General features: G+C 34.2%; 1 protein-coding gene across 4 annotated transcripts in view; it reads left to right on the top strand.

The window, feature by feature from the left end:
* The window catches only part of LOC123552385 (armadillo repeat-containing protein 2-like), a 465,377-nt gene that overhangs the window by 20,470 nt on the left and 423,255 nt on the right, over positions 1 to 21,652 (top strand). For all 4 annotated transcript variants that reach the window (XR_008370717.1, XM_045342015.2, XM_045342014.2 and 1 more), the window contains 5 exons: positions 1,567 to 1,707; positions 2,420 to 2,603; positions 4,325 to 4,447; positions 5,136 to 5,252; positions 6,555 to 6,687. Coding sequence is in view for 3 of the 4 variants with exons in the window: in XM_045342015.2 (XP_045197950.2) it covers positions 1,567 to 1,707; positions 2,420 to 2,603; positions 4,325 to 4,447; positions 5,136 to 5,252; positions 6,555 to 6,687 (698 nt within the window). In the remaining variant the exon portion in view is untranslated. The remainder of the gene's footprint in view (positions 1 to 1,566; positions 1,708 to 2,419; positions 2,604 to 4,324; positions 4,448 to 5,135; positions 5,253 to 6,554; positions 6,688 to 21,652) is intronic.

The following is a 21,652-nucleotide window of genomic DNA, read 5'->3' as shown; positions in this document are numbered from 1 at the left end:
ATTGTATTGATTATTAAGTCTTTCCCACATAAAAAGTTGATTATACCCTCTAATAAAGGCAGAAAATAACTTGCATTTTTAGCCAGACTTTTCGAAGAAAAAGTAGAGCTATTGCACTCAACCCGGTGTCGGCGTCGGTGTCGCCGTTGGTAAAAGTTTTTGATAAAGTCAAATATCTCTGTTACTATCAAAGCTATTGACTTGAAACTTAAAATATTTATTTACTATCAAAGTCTACACCAGGAGAAACAATCCCCATAACTCTTTTTTGAATTTTGATAGACTTATGCCCCTTTTTCACTTAGAAATTTTGGTTAAAGTTTTTGATAAAGTCAAATATCTCTGTTACTATCAAATCTATTGACTTGAAACTTAAAATACTTATTTACCATCAAAGTCTATACCAGGAGAAATATCCCCATAACTCAGGTTTGAATTTTGACAGAATTATGCCCCTTTTTAACTTAGAATTTTTTTTAAAAAAATTTGATAAAGTCAAATATCTCTGTTACTATTAAAGCTTTTTATTTGAAACTCAAAATAGTTGTTTACAATCAAAGTCTACACTGGGAGACACAATCCCCATAACTCTGATTTGAATTTTGACAGAATTATGCCCCTTTTTAACTTAGTATTTTTGGTTAAAGATTTCGATAAAGTCAAATATCTCTGTTACTATCAAAGCTTTTGACTTGAAACTTAAAGTACTTATTTACCATCACAGTCTACACCAGGAGACACAATCCCCATAACTCTAATTTGAATTTTGACAGAATTATGCCCCTTTTTAACTTAGAATTTTTTGTTAAAAGTCAAATATTTCTGTTACTGTTAAAGCTTTTGACTTGAAACTCTAAATAGTTATTTACTATCAAAGTATACACCAGGAGACAATTCCCATAACTCTGATTATAATTTTGACAGAGTTATGTCCCTTTTTAACTTGGAATTTTTTTACTGGCAAAGCTCTAATTCAGGGTCAAGCACTGAGAAAAGTCGTATTTATTAATGTTAGTTTATCATAATTGATATTCACTGTTGAAATATCTTGAATTAGATTTAGAATACCAATGTTATTCTGATCCAGTACACATACAGTCTGTGAGAGGGGGTATTTTAAAATTCGAACCAGTGCTTTGATTTTGATGTTTATTGAATGTCTTTGGTGTTCAAAGAAAACATTTTTGCTTCATGATTGCAAGTTACTACCAGTTTTGCTTTTAAAATTTGTTAGACTAGTGCTACTTGCATGCAAAAAGTATTTTACTGGTATATAATGGTCAGATTAGCTTATCTGTGTTTCTGAATTCATTACCATGATAAACTTGTATTCTTCATGTGACTGACAACTTCTTCACTTGTGTCAAAGGTGGAGGAGGAATGACCTTGGTCATATTCATAATATATTGTCTTCAGTCAGTCTTGATTGAGAAGACGCACCTCCTGGGGTTCAAACCTTCAATTTCCTGTATGCAAATCTTGTTCTTTACTGGTGGTCTGTGTGTTGCAAAGTGAATGATTATTGTTGAATTAGAATAAAGCTTACACATTCCATTTTATTTATAGGATATAGCAGTGAGGGTGTCTTTTATTCTTGGAAACATGACGGCCAAGAATGATGATGCTCGAGTCCAGCTCTTCCAACAACCTAAGTCACTCGATATCATTCTATCAGTATTAAAGACTCATCTTGAATTAGATTATAAGGTAAGAGAACCTAAAACAAGTTATTGCTAAGATTATCTGTGGAATAGTTTCAAAGGAGCTCATTTTTTAAGCCCATTTTGAAAGGATAGCCTTCAGTTTTCACTATTTCCTGCTGTCTGTCAACTGGATGGAACTGGTGTCTGCTTATTGTAGTACTTTTCCCCTGAATTAAACTAAACTTTTATAGAACATGTATCTCTATCAAATGTACATGAATCCCGATAACCTGCCAGTATGGACTAGTTCCACCAGTAACAGCCCGTAAAATTTTCAGATATTAAAATTGTTAGTGTCTGCATAATTACGGATTTTTTGTTAATGAAATTAAAATGTATAACAAGCTATGATGACGTCTGAAATGTTAAATTTAATGGCATAGAAAAACGTCATTCATGAAATCTATTTTTTTACTTAAAAATCAATTTTATCAAGATACCCAGTTGCAACTTGATATCTCTGACTCCCTTATCTCAAAATTACACTGTCTTGAAGATATTTTCAAGTCTAGTCCCAAAAACATGTGCACAAAATACCATATTCAGTTAAATTTGGATTGTCCAAAAGTAAAGCACTCGATCCCTTTGAAATCAAGATATCGAGTTTCAACTGTATTTCCATTGTCTGATTTTAGACTCAGATGATTAGTAAGTGAAATTTTAGTTACCATGTGGTAAAAGACTTGGTATATCTATTTTTATTTTAAACAAACCAGACCAGAAATAAATTGGAGAAGAAGGACAGATCCAAGTCTGATGGTGGTAGTGAAGATACAACAAAACATGGAGATGTTCTTGTAAAGGTTGTAAGAGTGATTGCAAATATATCTATCAATGAAGAAGTTGGACCACAAGTTGCTGCAAGTAGCCATTGTGTTGAACTACTTATCAGAATCTTAGGTTAGTCCATGTTTATATGATTGTTTGTGGAAGATATTTCATATAGCCTAGTATCAGTACAGTGTGATGGGTGGGGTATCATTTAATTTTTCTTAAACCCCCAACTGCCATATAAAAGCCACAAGATGGTGCCGGGGCAGGTTTTTATATAAATTATGCATGTTTCACATCAGAGAGCCCTTTTTCAAAATTTTAAATAAACCACTGAATAAAAAGTTATGAAAAATTACATAAATCCACATTGAAATATTCTTTATCAATTGGTGTTTTTATTTTTCAAAACAAAAAATGTTGAAGTATAGTTTCAAAAAATTATTTAAACCTAACTGCCAAAAATTTGAATTTGCCGGGAGGAGCTAATGAGGTCATGAACCCTAGAGGAACAGAGAATGTAAACAATTCCCACGTGGTTAATTTTATCAACAAACCTGATCGTCAGAAGGCTTCATATGTATCAATGGAATTAACACATAGCTAGAGTGCATTGCAAAATTTCTCCAGAAAGTAATTTTGAATTTTTAAACCAAATAGATTATCATAGTCATTTCTACAGTTATATTTTTATATGTTATATCATAAAAAATGGTTTAAAGAAATAGGGAACTACTAATTACAGACATACAGTGATAAATATAATTTCAAATAGCTTATCATTTTTATTAGTCCTTATCACAGCAGCACTTGCTAATTTGTGTGTATTGTTCTGCATCCCAGACTTAAAGTTTATTATTTCTACATTTATTGCTAGGTTATCTCAATTAATGGACCAGCCAGCAATGACAGAATTTTAGTTAAATGAATGTTTGATTTTGAGTTTCATTGTTAAATTTAAATAAACAAGATTAAAAATCAGGAATGCTAGTCTTGACTCAATTTTTCATAGGATTGATACTGATATGGATGCACAATATGGATAATAATAGTTTTTTACCATCAAAACATGCAAACTAGTTCAAATTTCTTCTACAACTGACCATTGTTTACATTTGCCTGTGAATCATTTAAAGTGAGCTATTTTTAGCTAACAGACAGCCTAGAGTAGCGTTGTTATTTGATAGGCTCCTCCTACAAAACTTACTGCCAGGGTAGTAAAAGTTGGGGCTTTAAGCAAGCCAATGAAGTGTAGCAGCACTAAAATTTTGGGCATTGTGTTCTCTGGTGCTGTGGTAAGTGGACACTGTCATTATATGACTGAAAAAATTGTTTTAAGACTACTCAAACATGTACACACTTCAGGAAGCATCGAATGTATTACATCCGTACTGTATGATTCTAAATTTGTTTCTCATATGTAAACTATACCATTGCTGTTAAGTCATTTCATTTTGTTGGCATTAGATTTTGTGAATTCAACCAAAACACCTATTTCATGGAAACATGAATTTTAAGATATCAAATAAATAGAAATTTCATTTCTACAGAAATAAATTTTGTGGATTTGCAAAACTAGAAAATCTACCAGAATTAGCTCACCAAGAATTTTAATTATTTAACAGTATGCTGCGTTTGTGTTAACCACTATACTTTTTAATAAATGTTCAAAGCATGAAGAAAATTTTGTGTCATGAAGTTTTAAGGATTCAGAGATTGGGTTAAGATACTTCCCTGTATTTATTGACACTCCACATTGGGGATATGAGTCTTTTTAATAGTATTGACATCCCAAGTGTTTGATATAGAAGTTGTTTGATATCACACTTCCATTGTAATTTCTATTTCAGAAACAAAGGACATTGAGAGTAGTGAAGAGTTAGTATTAAACACAGTAGCTTGTATAAATAATCTGTCATTCTTCAACTGCAAGAATAGTGCTGTAACCACACATCAAATGAAACTAGTTGACTGTAAGTATACAATCATCATCATGTAACCTGTATTTGCTATTTGAAATAATCATTTACGTTTCTTGAAAAAAATGACAAGAGTTGGGAAACTGTAGAATAATTGAACTCGGTTATCAGATTTTGTAGTTTCAGCCAAAACAGCAGCTGCTATTTCAATGGGACATGAATTTATGGATTTGGAACTTAATAGATATATGAACGAGAATTTTATTTGTTAGTTGGATGTAATTTTTAGGATTAATACAAGCACAAAATCCATGAAATTTAATCTCCGAAAAACTTAAACGATCATAAATTTATAGTTAATTTCAGTTTTCAAAAATGACACTGATACTTCTTTTAATGGGAAATTAGTTGGTCAGTATACATTGTTTAACCTTTAGCCTGCTGACGGCAGGTGATTCTGCCTTGCGACCAGTGCAGACCAAGATCAGCCTGCACATCCAAGCATGATCTGTACTGTTCGCTATTCAGTCAGTAAATTTTCAGTGAACACCCCTTGAAATAATAAATGGTATTGCCCACATTGAATGATGGACCAGTCCATTTTAGAAATTTAGCAGGCTAAGGGTTAATGAGATTCCCAGTGTTTTCTTTGTGAAGTTTGTTTAACAATGTAGGATATTGTATGCAGTAATACATAAGAAAGTGTCATTTAGAATACTTTCGTATATTTTATGATTGATAGGTCTGATGAAGTTAGTTCTAGCAGAGAGTATGATGAAGTCAATAGTGGAGGTGTCCCGAGTGTTTGGCAATCTAACAAGACAGAAGCAAGTCAGAGATTACCTACATCAACAACAAGGTATGTCGCTGAAGCTCTACTCTCAGAATTTTTCAGATGACAACTTTTGCCAAATTTAAAAACAGTCTACTTACTATTATGCAAGATTTAGTTTCTGTGTTAGCCTTAAAAGTTTCCCCAAAAGTAAATTGAAATTGATTTTATCATACTCCCAGGTGCAAAGAACATTACGACCTGTATTGGAGTGACACATTTCTATTGGTCCCTGTAATTAGTGTCCACTCTATACGACCTGTATTGGAGTCACACATTTCTATTGGTCCCTGTAATTAGTGTCCACTCTATACGACCTGTATTGGAGTCACACATTTCTATTGGTCCCTGTAATTAGTGTCCACTCTATACGACCTGTATTGGAGTCACACATTTCTATTGGTCCTGTAATTAGTGTCCACTCTATACGACCTGTATTGGAGTCACACATTTCTATTGGTCCCTGTAATTAGTGTCCACTCTATACGACCTGTATTGGAGTCACACATTTCTATTGGTCCCTGTAATTAGTGTCCACTCTATACGACCTGTATTGGAGTCACACATTTCTATTGGTCCCTGTAATTAGTGTCCTCTCTATACGACCTGTATTGGAGTCACACATTTCTATTGGTCCCTGTAATTAGTGTCCACTCTATACGTAACCTTGTGAGGGTTTATACAAATTTTCTATTGGTCCTGTAATTAGTGTCCACTCTATACGACCTGTATTGGAGTCACACATTTCTATTGGTCCCTGTAATTAGTGTCCACTCTATACGACCTGTATTGGAGTCACACATTTCTATTGGTCCCTGTAATTAGTGTCCTCTCTATACGACCTGTATTGGAGTCACACATTTCTATTGGTCCCTGTAATTAGTGTCCACTCTATACCTTCTTATCCTCTGTGAAGGTTTTCATAAAACTTGCAACAGTTATTAACTTCATCAAGACAAGATGCAGTGGAAACAACTCTGGTTGCTCTGTCCAAGGTCAAGGTAACACTTCTAGGTCAAAGGTTAAAAAGCTTAACTTTGTGTCTCCACATGTCTTCTAATGCTAGGAAGACTTTCATAAAACAAGCGTCGGGTCTAAAGTCAAGGTTACACTTGGAGGTCAAATGTCAGATAGCTTAACCTTGTGTCTGCCTCTTTATCTTCAAACTACTTAGAATAGTTTCACATAACTAGTAACAGATATTTACTCTATCAAGACAGCATGCAGAGCGCTGAATCCAGGTCGCTAGGTCCAAAGTCATAGCCACACTTGGAGGCTGATACTGGTAGATAAAATAGTAAGAGTTTGTTCTTTCTATTCTCAATTTAGTTGATAAAGTACTGATCACACTGCTTGACTCTGGTGACAAAGAGGTTGTGTATATTGCCTGTGGTGTGCTTATAAACTTTATGGTGGATGAAGAGAAGAGAAATATACTGAAGAAGGAAGGTGGAATTACAAAGTGAGTTAACTTTTTAATAATCTTCCTTAAAAGAATAGGATAGAACATTGCTAATGAATTACCATGTGTACATGGTTGCCAGAGACGAAGTTTTAAACAGTTATAAGGCTGTGTCTCAAATTTTTTGAAATCAAGTTGATTATACCTGAACATGATGTTGATGTGTGAGTTTTAAGACTGATTACAAAATGCTTTACCCATGTAAGCATAAGATACCAATAAACAGCACAGTAGATTTCTGCCTTATGAAAATTTATAAAGCAAAGTTTGGCAGTAAAGAGAATAAAAGTAACATTTTCATTTTAAGCTCATCTAATTTTTGGAAAAAAATGATGAGTAATTGTCATCACTTGATCAGTGTTGGCGTCTGAGTCGGCATTGCCATATTATGTCTGGGGGGAGACATATTGTTTTTGCCCTATCCGTCCGTCACACTTCATTTCCAATCAATAACTAGAGAACCATTTGACCTAGAACTTTAAAACTTCATAGGTTAGCAGGGCTTATGGAGTAGACGGCCCCTGTTGTTTTTGGGGCCACTCCATCAAAGGTCAAGGTCACAGGGGCCTGAACATGGAAAACCATTTCTGATCAATAACTTGAGAACCACTTGACCCATAATGTTGAAACTTCATAGGATGATTGGTCATGCAGAGTAGATGACCCCTTTTGTTTTGGGGGTCACTCTGTTAAAGGTCAAGGTCACAGGGGCCCGAACATGGAAAACCATTTCCAATCAATAATGTGAGAACCATTTGACCCAGGATGTTGAAACTTCATAGGATGATTGGTCGTGCAGAGTAGATGAACCATATTGTCACTCTGTTAAAGGTCAAAGTCGCAGGGGCCTGAACATGGAAAACAATTTCCAATCAATAACTTGAGTACTACTTGACCCACAATGTTGAAACTTCATAGGATGATTGGACATGCAGAGTGGATGACCCCTGTCGATTTTGGGGTCACTCGATCAAAGGTCAAGGTCACGGGGGCCCGAACATGGAAAACCATTTCCGGTCAGTAACTTGAGAACCACCTGACCCAGAATGTTGAAACTTCATAGGATGATTGGACATGCAGAGCAGATGACCCCTATTGATTTTGGGCTCACTCTGTAGAAGGTCAAGGTCACAGGGGCACGACCATGGAAAACCACTTCCAGTCAGTAATTTGAAAACCACTGACCAGGATTTGAAACTTCATAGGGATGATTGACGCGAGTAGAATGACCCCTATTATTTTTGGGATCACTCTCATTAAAGGTCAAGGTCGCAGTGGACAGAACATGGAAATCCATTTCCGGTCAATAACTTGAAAACCATTTGACCTAGAAACTTCAAACTTCATAGGGTGATAAGACTTACGGAGTAGATGACCACTACTATATTTGGGGTCACTCCATGAAAGGTCAGGATCACAGGGGCTGAACATAGAAAACGGTTTCCAATTCATAACTTGAGAACCATTAGGCCCAGAATGTTGAAACTTAGTGGGATGATTAGACATGCCAAGTAGATGATCCTAATGTAGCCAACCATCAGTGTCTCTTTGACTTCCACTCCTTTCTCTCGCTGACTTCTTGCTTATATGACTATGCATTGGGAGAGACATGCGCTTTTCTACCAAAGCATCTTCTAGTGTTTTATGTTAAGGTCAGCTTTTCTCCTAAAATATCAAAGCTATTGCTTTAAAACTTGCAATACTTGTTCACATCAATAGCTTACTCTGTACAGCAAGAAACATAGCTCCATCTTGCTTTTTGCAAGATTTATGGCCCCTTTTGGACTTAGAGAATATATCCGATTTCTTGGTTAAGTTTTATGTTTAGGTCACCTTTTCAACTAAACTATCAAAGCTATTGCTTTTAAACTTGCAACATTTGCTCACCATCATAAGCTGACTCTGTACAGCAAGAAACATAACTCAATCCTGCTTTTTACAAGAGAAACGGCCCCTTTTGGACTTAGAAAATCAGGTTTCTTGGTTAAGTTTTGTGTTTAGTTCAACTTTTCTCCTAAACTATCAAAGCTATTGCTTTAAAACTTGCAACGTTTGTTCACCATCATAAGCTGACTCTGTACAGCAAGAAACATAACTCCATCCTGCTTTTTGCAAGAATTATGGGCCCTTTCAGACCTACAAAATATAAGATTTCTTGGTTAAGTTTTGCCTTTAAGTCAACTTTTGTCCTTAACGATCAAAGCTATTGCTTTAAAACTTGGAGCAGTTATTCACCATTAAAAGCTGACTCTGCACAGCAAGTACCATAACTCTGCATTGCTTTTTGCAAGAATTATGGCCCCTTTTGGACTTAGAAAATCATGGGTAGGACAATATTTCTATTACACAGAGACAAAAAATCAGATGCTCTTGTTTGTTAAGTGTCCGTGTACTCTTTCAGTGTTTTTTTTGGACTTAGAAAATCATGGGTAGGACAATATTTCTATTACACAGAGACAAAAAATCAGATGCTCTTGTTTGTTAAGTGTCCATGTACTCTTTCAGTGTTTTTTTTTAATCCAGAAGTCTTTCAAAAATAGCATTGCTTTAAAGAACTGTTTTTTACAGACCAGAGAAACTAACTGTTTACTTTATATGTACTTAGGGACATATTGTGTGACAGTGTTGGTCATATTTCTGTCTGGATGTCTGTCAGCAATTTTGTTTCCCACTGAATAACTTAAGAAGTCTTGGGCCTATCATCCTCAAACTTAATGTGCACACTGCATTGAGATGTGGATCTAAGGTCAAGGTCACAGTGACTGTTAATACATGGACAGTTTCTGCTCAATATCTTGAAAATACATTAACCTAATACTGTCAAACTTAGTAAGAACATTGCTCATAGGTAGTGGATACCTGTATTAAATTTGAGATCAATGGTCAAGGTCACATTGACTGTTATTTCAGAAACCTTTTTCATGTTTTTGTATGACCCCAATTGATTTTGATGGCAAATGGTCAAATGTCAAGAGTTGCACTGATTATTAGTACCAAAACCAAATTGCTCTTAATATTTTGAGAATGATTTGACCTGTGACTATCAATCTTCGTGGGCACATTTTCAGACTTGATAGGAATGTTTCTTCAGGCTTATTATTTAAGGACCAGAATTATGAATCATAAGAATAATAATAAACGCAAATTCTGAAATACACTTCCTTTTAATTTCTCAAACACTGACATATATTTCATTTACAAATTGGTGATTCAATATCACTTCAAGTTATGCAAATTATTCATTGACAATTTAATAAGTTTGGATAATTTGTGGCCGCATCTTTCTGTCTAAATGTAAGCCTGAATTTTGTCACATAAAATGACCCAGGAAAGACAATGTAATGAAAATTCTAACAACCGAGGACCAATCATGCCTTCACACTTGAATAAACTTTATGCAAAATTTCTGCGGCGCTATATATATATATCTATCCGGACAATAGCTATATTTCTGCCGTGTACACTGCACTTCGTCATGTACAATATATGTACCATAATTTCACACCCATTTCAGCCATACAATATGGACTAGCAATACAACAAAAGTAGTGTACAATACATGTATAATAAATTAGCAATACTTCTGCCGTGCACAATACGGACTAGCAATATTTCTGCCGTGTACAATACACGTATAATAAATTAGCAATATTTCTGCCGTGCACAATACACGTATAATAAATTAGCAATACTTCTGCCGTGCACACTACGGACTAGCAATATATCTGCCGTGTACAATACACGTAAATAATTTAGCAATATTTCAGCTGTGCACCATACGGACTAGCAATATTTTTGCCGTGTACAATACACGTAAATAATTTAGCAATATTTCAGCTGTCACAATACATACTATTACCAATATTTCTGCCGTATACAATACGACAGACATAGCATTTTCTGCACACTATTCAAAGCGGTACATATCGAAATAATTTACAATCGCCAAAGAGACACAAGGATCACTAGCAAACACTATATCAATATTCGGTCCTATCGAAAGGAAATTTACAATGCCAAAGAGACACATAGGAAATACCAAGCCTAGCAACAGCTTTTGGGCAAAACCCAGTGCTCACAGAAAAAACTAAATTTTGAAATGTACTCCAGCAACTTCACCAGATCGAAGAATATTCCACCTAAGTAAGACAACGACCCAGCCAAGTAATTGCTAGGATATTTATTTAACAAAATGATCCCCGGCTGTCAGAATTTTCAATAAATTTACTTTATAAATTTATCCCCCAAAATTCAAAGCCGGGATAATAGTATATCTAAATTTACTGAATGTAAATTTATACTAAATGTATATCAAAATTACTCAGTCCAAATCCTGAATATCTCAATTAACATCTGTATTAAAAATTCCAGGGGAAGTAGTATACTAATAACAATGAACAAAATAGTTCCCCTAGACCAAATAGACCCTTCGTGATGTAAATCTTATAGGCATTCCGATTTATCTCTGTCAAGGTATCACACTCAACAGTAAAACAATCTGAGTGCTAACTAATTAGCCTATTCATAACCAGTAGTTTATCTAGATGCTCCATATGTTATAAATTTCAAACTTATAATGTTCTGATGAAAGGTTCATATTGTAATAGTAGCTATCCAGAAGTGAGTTTTTCAAATCCATCCATGTCGGTTTAAAAACTGACAATTTGTTATATAAACTATCAATGTTTAACCTTTATATACATAAAATATTTCTGAATCATTGGATTTACAGATACTTTACTCAAGAAAGATAATAACATGTTAACTCATTATCATATTATGTATTGGATTTATAAAATTATCATGTTTATGAATATGAAAATATAATTATAAAACCACAAACTTCTATAAGCAACAGCATTGTTACCAATTAAGTTGTACTACCAATTAGAAAACAAATGTGATCCAACAGAGCTCCAGATAAGCTTTTGGTGCAATTGGGTATTTACCCATCACATTTTGGCTGAATTGGGTATTGGAAATTTGAATTGGGTAAAAATAATATCATTACCGAGCCTTTTCAAAAGTAATTGGGTATTTGCTAAAATCTCGCACTAACAAATGAGTATTTTTTGCTTACAGTATACATGTTATATATCATCAAACAGGACTAAGTATTTTAATGGCGCTCTTCAATGTTTAATACAAAAACGTATTTAAAATTGTAATGAATGTTTCATACTGTTGTTTTCTTTTTCACTTTTAATGCAGTCAGAGATCAGTTCATCCACAATATCCCGAACAATTACCGCAATATGCATTCTCCTAAAAGATGTCATCCAGTATTGGTGACACTACATCGTCACAAACAAATAACTGTCATTGTTGAACAGCAAAATATCCCACTAATTTGTTTGTTTGTGCTGCAACAATGTTTTTTTCTGCAACCTCTTTTACATTTTATCGGCGTAAAGAAATTGTTTACAAAGCGTCCAAATAACACAGATCAGCCGATTGAATGGTCCTGTAATTTTTCCGATAAATTGCAACCTGTTCTGCGGTAACGTATAACCAGTCAGTCAAATCTAGTGTTAAAGTCTCGTACCCGTTCTAGTTATAAGGAAAATGCGATACGCAAGCGATTTTTTACGAATTGGGTATTAGGAATTTTACTTGTGTTTCAGTACGCACACTGTATGAATTCAATTGGGTTTTCTGCAATTTTAATTGCATAAATACGCAAATACGCAGCTTATCTGGAGCTCTGGATCCAATATTACCAAGTAACTTAAAGAACATGCATTATATCAAAACTGGCATCTGTATATTAATCATTTTTAATCACAATACATTGTATAATAACGAACCCTTTATTTTCAGTCACAGAAAAATTATATGAATGATTACGCATCGAGTAACCACAACTTCTCATTATTTTCACACTGTAACCTTTTAAAGTTTGATGGCACTTATTGATTTAAATAATGATTTCATTTGAACATTTTTAGCTCGACTATTCAAAGAATAGTGAGATATTGGACTTACCCATGCGTCGGCGTCCGCGTCCGCATCGGCGTCCGCGTCCTGATTTGGTTAAGGTTTTGTATGTAAGCTGGTATCTCAGTAACCACTTGTGGGAATGGATTGAAACTTCACACACTTATTCACAGTGATAAACTGACCTACACTGCTTAGGTTCCATAACTCTATTTTGCTTTTTTACAAAATTATGCCCCTTTTTTGACTTAGAAATTCTTGGTTAAGGTTTTGTATGTAAGCTGGTATCTCAGTAACCACTTGTGGGAATGGATTGAAACTTCACACACTTATTCACTGTGATAAACTGACCTACATTGCACAGGTTCCATAACTCTATTTTTCCTTTTTACAAAATTATGCCCCTTTTTCGACTTAGAAATTCTTGGTTAAGGTTTTGTATGTAAGCTGGTATCTCAGTACCCACAAATGGGAATGGATTGAAACTTCACACACTTGTTCACTGTCATAATTTGACATGCAGTGTGCAGGTCCCATAACTCTACTTTACATTTTTTCAAAATTATGCCCCTTTTTCTGACTTAACAGTTTTTGGTTAAGTTTTTGTATGTAAGCTGGTATCTCAGTATCCACTAATGGGAATGGATTGAAACTTTTCACACTTGTTAACTGTCATAAGCTGATAAGCACTGTGAAGGTTCCTTAACTCTTTTTCCAATTTTTACAAAATTATGCCCCTTTTTCGACTTTTATATTCATTCAATTGACAAGGCTGTTGAATAGTCGAGCGTTGCTGTCCTCCGACAGCTCTTGTTTATATTGTCCTCAATTTAATATGCAATTAAATTGTAACATTTACATACTGAATGAGTCTATTAAGCTCAAGCTGCATTATAAACATCCCCATGTTGAACAAATTTACAGACTAATACAATGGCTGCTATGAGCAGATTTCCAGTAAAAAGTAGCAGATTTCAATTATTTTACAACTGAAATGACATTAATGATTATAGAAGCATTTTAAACAGATGAGAAATGGGGTCCTAAAAAGTCCCAAACACAAACCTGAATATACACAGTGTTTGCTGTTAACAAAAATTCTATAACCGTTTTGCTCAAAACTGCTTACATTGAGTCTTAGAACACTAAAGAATTAGTGCAATCAACGAAGAAAATTTGCATGACCATGACCGTTTCTCACGGGAAAACTAATGATTCAGTTTGACTTCAGTTTCTAGCAGAACATGTATATTTAGTATTTATATATAAACAGACTACAACTAATAAACGATCCATGGGTAAACATTTGTCAACAAATTATTTATGTAAACAAGAATTCAATATACATTGTACATTTGTACTTTTAAGTTTTTCATCAGTCTTCAAATTTTTCTGTTAACAGCATATTAACACGCTCTCAGTATAGATGTAACGCAATTTACTTTGCAATAAATGACCTACATATTCGTATGGTAATAAGCGACATGTGAAGTTACCACTTTATATACTCTAAGCACTTGGGTTTTTACAAGAAAATTATAAGAAGTAGTTAATCGATAACCTGGCAAAATAAAGTTTCCAATATGTTCCTCAGCATTCCAACCCTTGGTAGATACAGCGGGAAAACAAAATCGTAGACTTACTAAGATATAGTAATATACTTTATATATACAACAAAAATTGAAGCCACCACCTATCAAAAGGGGACTAAATGAGAGTCTTGTCTTCTATATTTGTCAATAACTGAAATGAATAATATTTTTGATGGTTATCAAACAATTAGCAGATAGGTCCATACTCCTGTACATAAATACTGCTTAACACAATTAATGTACATGTAACAAAAAGAATGCAAACCTGTGTCAAACAGAATTAAAATTACCATTCATAATTTTCTCATGCCCGAAACATTGTAAAAAATTATTCACGATTGCATTTTACTCACTTGAACGCATTTTGTAAAAATCTCAAACTATAAATACAATCAAACCATTAAATACATTTAATATTTCAATGAAACTTGAAAGTTTTGTAGCATCACCCGAGACATGTGAATTCAAAATTTCTTTTCCAATTTATATTGAACAACAGAACCAAATTTATGTTGAATTTTATATTCCTAAATTATCTTTATGGCCTATGCATGCCTTTGCAAAATGCAGATCTGAAAAATGTAATTCAAACCGAAAGTAAAGGGATTTAAACGTACCACTGTATCTTCTGATTGAAATTAAAGTAGGTTCTCATGTAAAACAAAAAATATCAATTGATGCTTTGTCTGTACTACTTCTATAAATCCTGGTACAAATGTACCTAACAAAAAGACCCCAGACAGTCCGCAATGTAGCCTCCCCTAATTGGCTGTCCTAGTTCAAATGTCTTTGTAACAATGACTTCTCTGATATATCTTTATTAATGAGTATTTTAATGACAAAGCATAAAAAAGTGCATTACTCAACTTTTTTGTTATGTATATTTATGTTTGTTTACCGTTTTCTTTCCTGCAACTGTAATCCACTTAACACTAAAGGCAGTATTAATGTTATTTGTGGCAGTAATGTTACATAATTATACTTTATATACGCTCAGCATACTGCCTATAGAAAACTTCACTGCTGCCGTTACATTCAAGTTTCAAGTTTTATTTCAAATCTTGGCCCTTTAAGGGCATCAGCATTACAGATAAATGCATATACATGTACAAATTAACAGCCAAAACAGATCAGCAAACAAATATCACAAACCATCTAAACATTAGTAACATTTACTAACAACAGGAATGTGACCAACATAAACTCAAAGTAGCATGCATGAGCCCTGTCACAAGAAAACCGACCCAAGGACCCCACAAACGTGGCGAATCAAGACCAGCCCATGCATCCGCGCAGATCCAGTAGAGCCCAGAAAACACCCGCACTCACTGCAGAAATTTAAAGACGTCTTAACTGACAGATTAAGCTACACCAAAACCTCACAGATACACAGACCGGCCAAGACCCAACCAAACAACGAATCCCTGAGACAGCCCAAAAGTAACAGAGCCAATACAAAAACTTTCTTACTCGGATACAAAAATTCTTTGAATTAATACGGGATGGTATAAAAATGAGCATTTAAGTATGTGAAGTTATTGAAACCGGTGTCGGGGAAATATCTAACCGGTCAGGGAAATCTCTATCACTTTCATATGAAGATTAAGCTTTGGTAAATCGTATCAGCCTTCAAATTGACGTGTATCTATATGTTGCTCATATACCATGTAAGTCAACCAGTATAAACACATATTAACATTTCTTAACAAATGTTCAAAATCAAATTCATGACCGCGGTATCGCATAATATATCCAGCTGAGAAATAATAACAGACACACCACACCCTACACGTTCATTCCATTTTTCTCTATATTTGTAAGCCTGAATTATTTCTTCAAACCAGTGATAGAAAGCAATATGTTTGCTTCACAGAGACGACATTATTTTTCGTCCATAGCGTGTTACATTACCTGTAATTTTCTCCGAATCAGGAACATTCGACACGTCAATACGTTGCTCCTCTAGATTAACAGGATGTCCAGCCTTCCTGCAAAAGCTTTTAACATGGCCCGATAGTTTAATTTCACAAGATGAAATCAGATTTAAATTAAAGAATTTTGTGTCTGTTTCATCTGCCATGTTTGCAATTGATAATGTGACGTCAGAGATAGTTTTGCTGTTGAAACCGAAGCATTCCAAATGGCATACATATGTAATGACAAGTTGTCTAAAAATAGCATTTATCTAAAAATAACAACGAGAAAAAACCAGATAATTCCTTGCCTAAATAACTTCGGATTTATTTTCATTCCAAAATAATCACTATTATGCTGCGAATAGCGAAGCTTTTGTTAGACATTATATAATTAACAAAATATGCCTGATGAACTTTTTGACCTGAAGTCTTGTAAAGGATTTGCCATTTTCTGTCTTGGTGAGAATTTGTAGTGTCCTGAATCTGCCACAAAAATGCAATATTACACATGTTTCATGTCACAGAAGTTTATGTAATCATTCCCAAAAGGGTTAAAAGACGTCATCATATTTTTAGCTCGACTATTCGAAGAATAAGTAGAGCTATCCTACTCACCACGGCGTCGGCGTTGGCGGCGGCATCACACCCTGGTTAAGTTTTTCGTACCAGTCCACTTTTTGACAGTCTTTTGAGATAAAGCTTTGAAACTTTCAACACTTGTTTACCATCACCATGGCCAGTTGTAGGCAAGAGTACATAACTCCGTAAAGCAATTTGACTGAATTATGGCCCCTTTTGACTTAGAAATCTTGGTTAAGTTTTTCGTACTAGTTCATATTTTGACAAAGTCTTTTGAGATAAAGCTTTGAAACTTTCAACACTTGTTTACCATCACCATGTCCAATTATAGGCAAGAGAACGTAACTCCGTCTAGGATTTTGACTGAATTATGGCCCCTTTTTGACTTAGAAATCTTGGTTAAGTTTTTCGTACCAGTCCACATTTTGACAAAGTCTTTTGAGATAAAGCTTTGAAACTTTCAACACTTGTTTACCATCACCATGGCCAGTTGTAGGCAAGAGTACATAACTCTGTAAAGCAATTTGACTGAATTATGGCCCCTTTTGACATAGAAATCTTGGTTAAGTTTTTCGTACCAGTTCATATTTTGACAAAGTCTTTTGAGATAAAGCTTTGAAACTTTCAACACTTGTTTACCATCACCATGTCCAATTATAGGCAAGAGTACGTAACTCCATCTAGGATTTTGGCTGAATTATGGCCCCTTTTTGACTTAGAAATCTTGGTTAAGTTTTTCGTACCAGTCCACATTTTGACAAAGTCTTTTGAGATGAAGCTTTTAAACTTTAAACACTTGTTTACCATCACCATGTCCAGTTATAGGCAAGAATACATAACTCCATCAAGGATTTTGGCTGAATTATGGCCCCTTTTTACTTAGAAATCTTGGTTAAATTTTTTGTACCTGTTCATATTTTGTGTAAAGTGTTTGACATATGGCTTTGAAACTTTTATAACTTGTTCATTATAATAGTCTCTATCAGCAGATAACTCTGTCATCAATTTTGGCTGAATTATGGCCCTTTTTGGATTTGGAAATCGGTTCTGTTTTCGTACATGTCCACGTTTTGTCAAAATTATTTGACATGGCTTTTAAACTTTAAACACTTGTTTATCATCATGATTTCCATCTGTAGGCAAGAGTACATAACTCTGACAACTATTTTGGCTGAATTATGGCACTTTTTGAACTTTGAAATTTGTTCAGGTTTTCTTACAAGTCTGTGTTTTGTCAAAACTATTTGAACAGTGGCTTTGAAACTTTTAACACTAGTTTATCAACATGATTTCCATATGTAGGCGAGAGTACATAACTCTTTCAACTTTTTTGACTGAATTATGGCCCTTTTTGGACTTAGAAATTGGTTAAATTTTTCATACAAGTCCATATTTTGCCTAACATAAAACATAACATATTTGCCATCATGGTCACACATAGCCATTTCGTGCAAGACTAATCAAAATTCACAAGTACAGGAACATTTTGGTGTTTAATCCATTATTTCTTTTTTCTGAAAATCTGTGGTAATATTTTGACCCCATTCTTCGATCAATTTTTCGAATAGTCGAGCGCGCTGTCATCCGACAGCTCTTGTTTTTTTAGCCATGAGCTTGATTACGTAAATGGAGATATTGATCAAATAGTGAATTAAAGAAGAATAGAGCAACAGTGCATAGTCCTAATAAGTGCAGGTCGTGGGCTTGGTGCATGAATGTTGTAAGTCATAATTTGAAAACTTTACAGGAGAGAGAAAAAACTATTTTTATTTTAAAATATAAATCAAAACTAAAGTTTCCTTTATTTATTTATTGTTTTATGATAAATGCTTATGAGCAGAAAACAGAGAACACAGATTATTTCCACCAAAATTGATATATTTAAATATAACTTAGATACAACATTTGCGCACTGAAATCCGAATGGAAAATATTGTGCACAAATGTTGTAACTAAAACTCAAGACAACATCAAGTGTGCATTATTCCAGTAAAGCTGAATATTAAAACTAAATCATATCAGAAATATCACAGTGAATAAAATTTGAACAGATTAGACATAAGAATTACTTAATTAAAATCAGTCACATATGTATTTTGACAAAAAGTTTGTTCAGCTCTTCAAAATGTATTTCACGTTTCAAGGAACAACTAAGTTACATAAATACTTTTGTGCACAGTTTTAATACAATCATACTATTATCTTTTATTTTTCAGCAATAAAAATAACCAAATTTAGGAAACCAAGGCCAAGAAAACTATATAAATGTTTCTTGGCAGGGTCATATTCCTAAAACATCAGACACCATTAAAAAAGGTAGAATTTTCAGACAATATCTGACAAAATTCAGGAATGTCTGGAAAGTTTTCATTTTTCTGTGACAAGAGAAATAATTGCAGTCATGACTGACTTAAAATCCTTAGAACAGCCACTAACTATAATAGTAAGTTGCATGTACCCTATACAAGGGTATGCCTCTCTTCATTCCAAGAATTATGGTAAAGTATAATATTAACTAGTTATGTCTAAAAGCACTTATGAAAAGAACAATAAAACAAACAAATCATTGGAATGGATTACATTGAAAAATGGTCTTTAATGTAAATTGTTAAAATTTCTAGACCTGTCCATAAGACAGCACGCTTGACTTTTCTCTGTGCTTGACTGAATTATAGCTTTGTCCGTAAAAAGTTTATAAAACTTTCATAAAAAAATTAAAGTTAAAAAGTTGGCATAACTCTGTCAAAATTAACTAGAAATGTGTCCATGGGACACAGATGCCCCCACTACATGACATTAAAATGACAATTTTTTCCCAGGTCAGGGGCCATAACTCCTACAATACTGAATGAATCCGGACGCGAAACCCCAGGTGCACAACTGCACATGCTGACCAACATTCCTGTAAACTTTGGTGACTAGGTCAAATACTTTTGGAGCTACACACAACACAACATTAAACTGACCAATTTTTAACTAAGTCAGGGGCCATAACTCCTACATGACTGAATGAATCTGGACGCGAAACCCCAGGTGCACAACTGCACATGCTGACCAACATTCCTGTAAACTTTGGTGACTCTAGGTCAAATACTTCTGGAGCTATGCACGACACAACATTAAAATGACCAATTTTTAACTAAGTCAGGGGCTATAACTCCTACAAGACTGAATGAATCCGGACGCGAAACCCCAGGTGCACAACTGCACATGCTGACCAACATTCCTGTAAACTTTGGTGACACTAGGTCAAACACTTTTGGAGCTATGCACGACACAACATTAAAATGACCAATTTTTTACTAAGTCAGAGGCCATAACTCCTGCATGACTTGATGAATCCGGACGTGAAACCCCAGGTGCACAACTACACATGCTGACCAACATTCCTGTAAAGTTTTGTGACTCTAAGTCATATACTTTTGGAGCTAGGCGTGACACAACACTAAAATGACCAATTTTTACAAAGTCAGGGGCCATAACTTCTACATGACTGAATGAATCCGGACGCGAAACCCCAGGTGCACAACTACACATGCTGACCAACATTGCTGTACGTGTTTGTACGTGAAGGATATTATTCCTTATTTCAAATAGCATCTAAGAAGTCCAAATTTAGATCTTTAAAATTTTCATGCAATTTAGACGTGCAATATGTCATAAAACATAGATTTACGTGTTTGGAACCAACTGATTACATTTTTTTGGACAAAGTTTAGCAGACATTTATATATACGTATGGATCTTAATGAACGTGCATGTACACATATGTGAAACTCTGTCAGCTCTTTTAGGTACCCAATTAACACTTACCCTGCTAAATTTCTATTATGAACTTGTCCGTCTTTCATTCTGGACAGTACCGTTAACTGTTAAAAGGGGTGCTTAACAAAAATATACTGACTGAATGGTGAACAGTGCAGATCTTGATCAGACTGCCTGGATGTGCAGGCTGATCATGATCTAAACTGGATGCAAAGGCAGAATCTTTTGTGTCCAGCATAAGGGCTGAAAAATAAGTGTTTCACTATTTTGCAAATACTTTTTATGAATGTGTCGGATATAAAATTAGTCTCATATTATTTAACAAATGCATTGTCAGTAAGGCTTGTCTTCTTAAAATGTTAAATAAGATTTTAAATCATAAGCAAGAGATATATAGCTTAATTGTTTAAAGGTTCAGACATACTAAGGCTGATCTGAGGTCAGATCCTTAAAAAATACTTGTTTCTTGTTTATATCAAAATATAACATTTTATTTTTTTCCCATTATTTTTAGGCCATTCTATATAGGAAAGCATACCAAGACAGTGATGATGTCATAAGTAGTAATACATGTATATCTACACTCATGTATCTTAAAAATAGTCTTCAAGAGCTATCATATTGAATTTTGTGTTATATTTATAACTCTATTTACCTACTTACAACAGTCATGCACAGAACTGTCGGGAAATACCAGTGTGCGCATATGTTGTAAGTTGAGATACAACATTCATGCACAATGAAAATATTACGATTTGAGATACAACTTTTGTGCATTTTCTGAATTTTGCTAGTTACATTGAGAATATGTTTATGATATTTTGTCATATAGTGAACATGTCTAAAATAATACATTTAATGCAAAAAAATGATTTTCACAAAAAATCATAGTTACAACATTTATGCACCAAGCCCACGAGGTGTCTTTGTACAGAATGAATTGTCAGACGTTTTTTTTTTTTATCTGTTACATATGATTATGAGAAATGATTTCCACATGGTTTGCTCAGACCTTGAACACTCCTTAAAATTGACTGTAGAAAAAAGCTGGAAAAAGTACTTGAAATCTGAAACAAAACAGCTTGATTTTCAGTCAAAACTCCTTGAGAAATGGTCTATTAGAAACTTGTTTTTTGGAGGGAATAAATTTAAAGAATCAGAAAAATTGAAAATAAT

This window comes from Mercenaria mercenaria, chromosome 4, assembly GCF_021730395.1.
Source record: "Mercenaria mercenaria strain notata chromosome 4, MADL_Memer_1, whole genome shotgun sequence".
In the NCBI taxonomy this organism is placed as follows: domain Eukaryota; kingdom Metazoa; phylum Mollusca; class Bivalvia; order Venerida; family Veneridae; genus Mercenaria; species Mercenaria mercenaria.
Note: the sequence above shows the minus strand (reverse complement) of the source record. Positions and strands in the feature narration are given on the sequence as shown.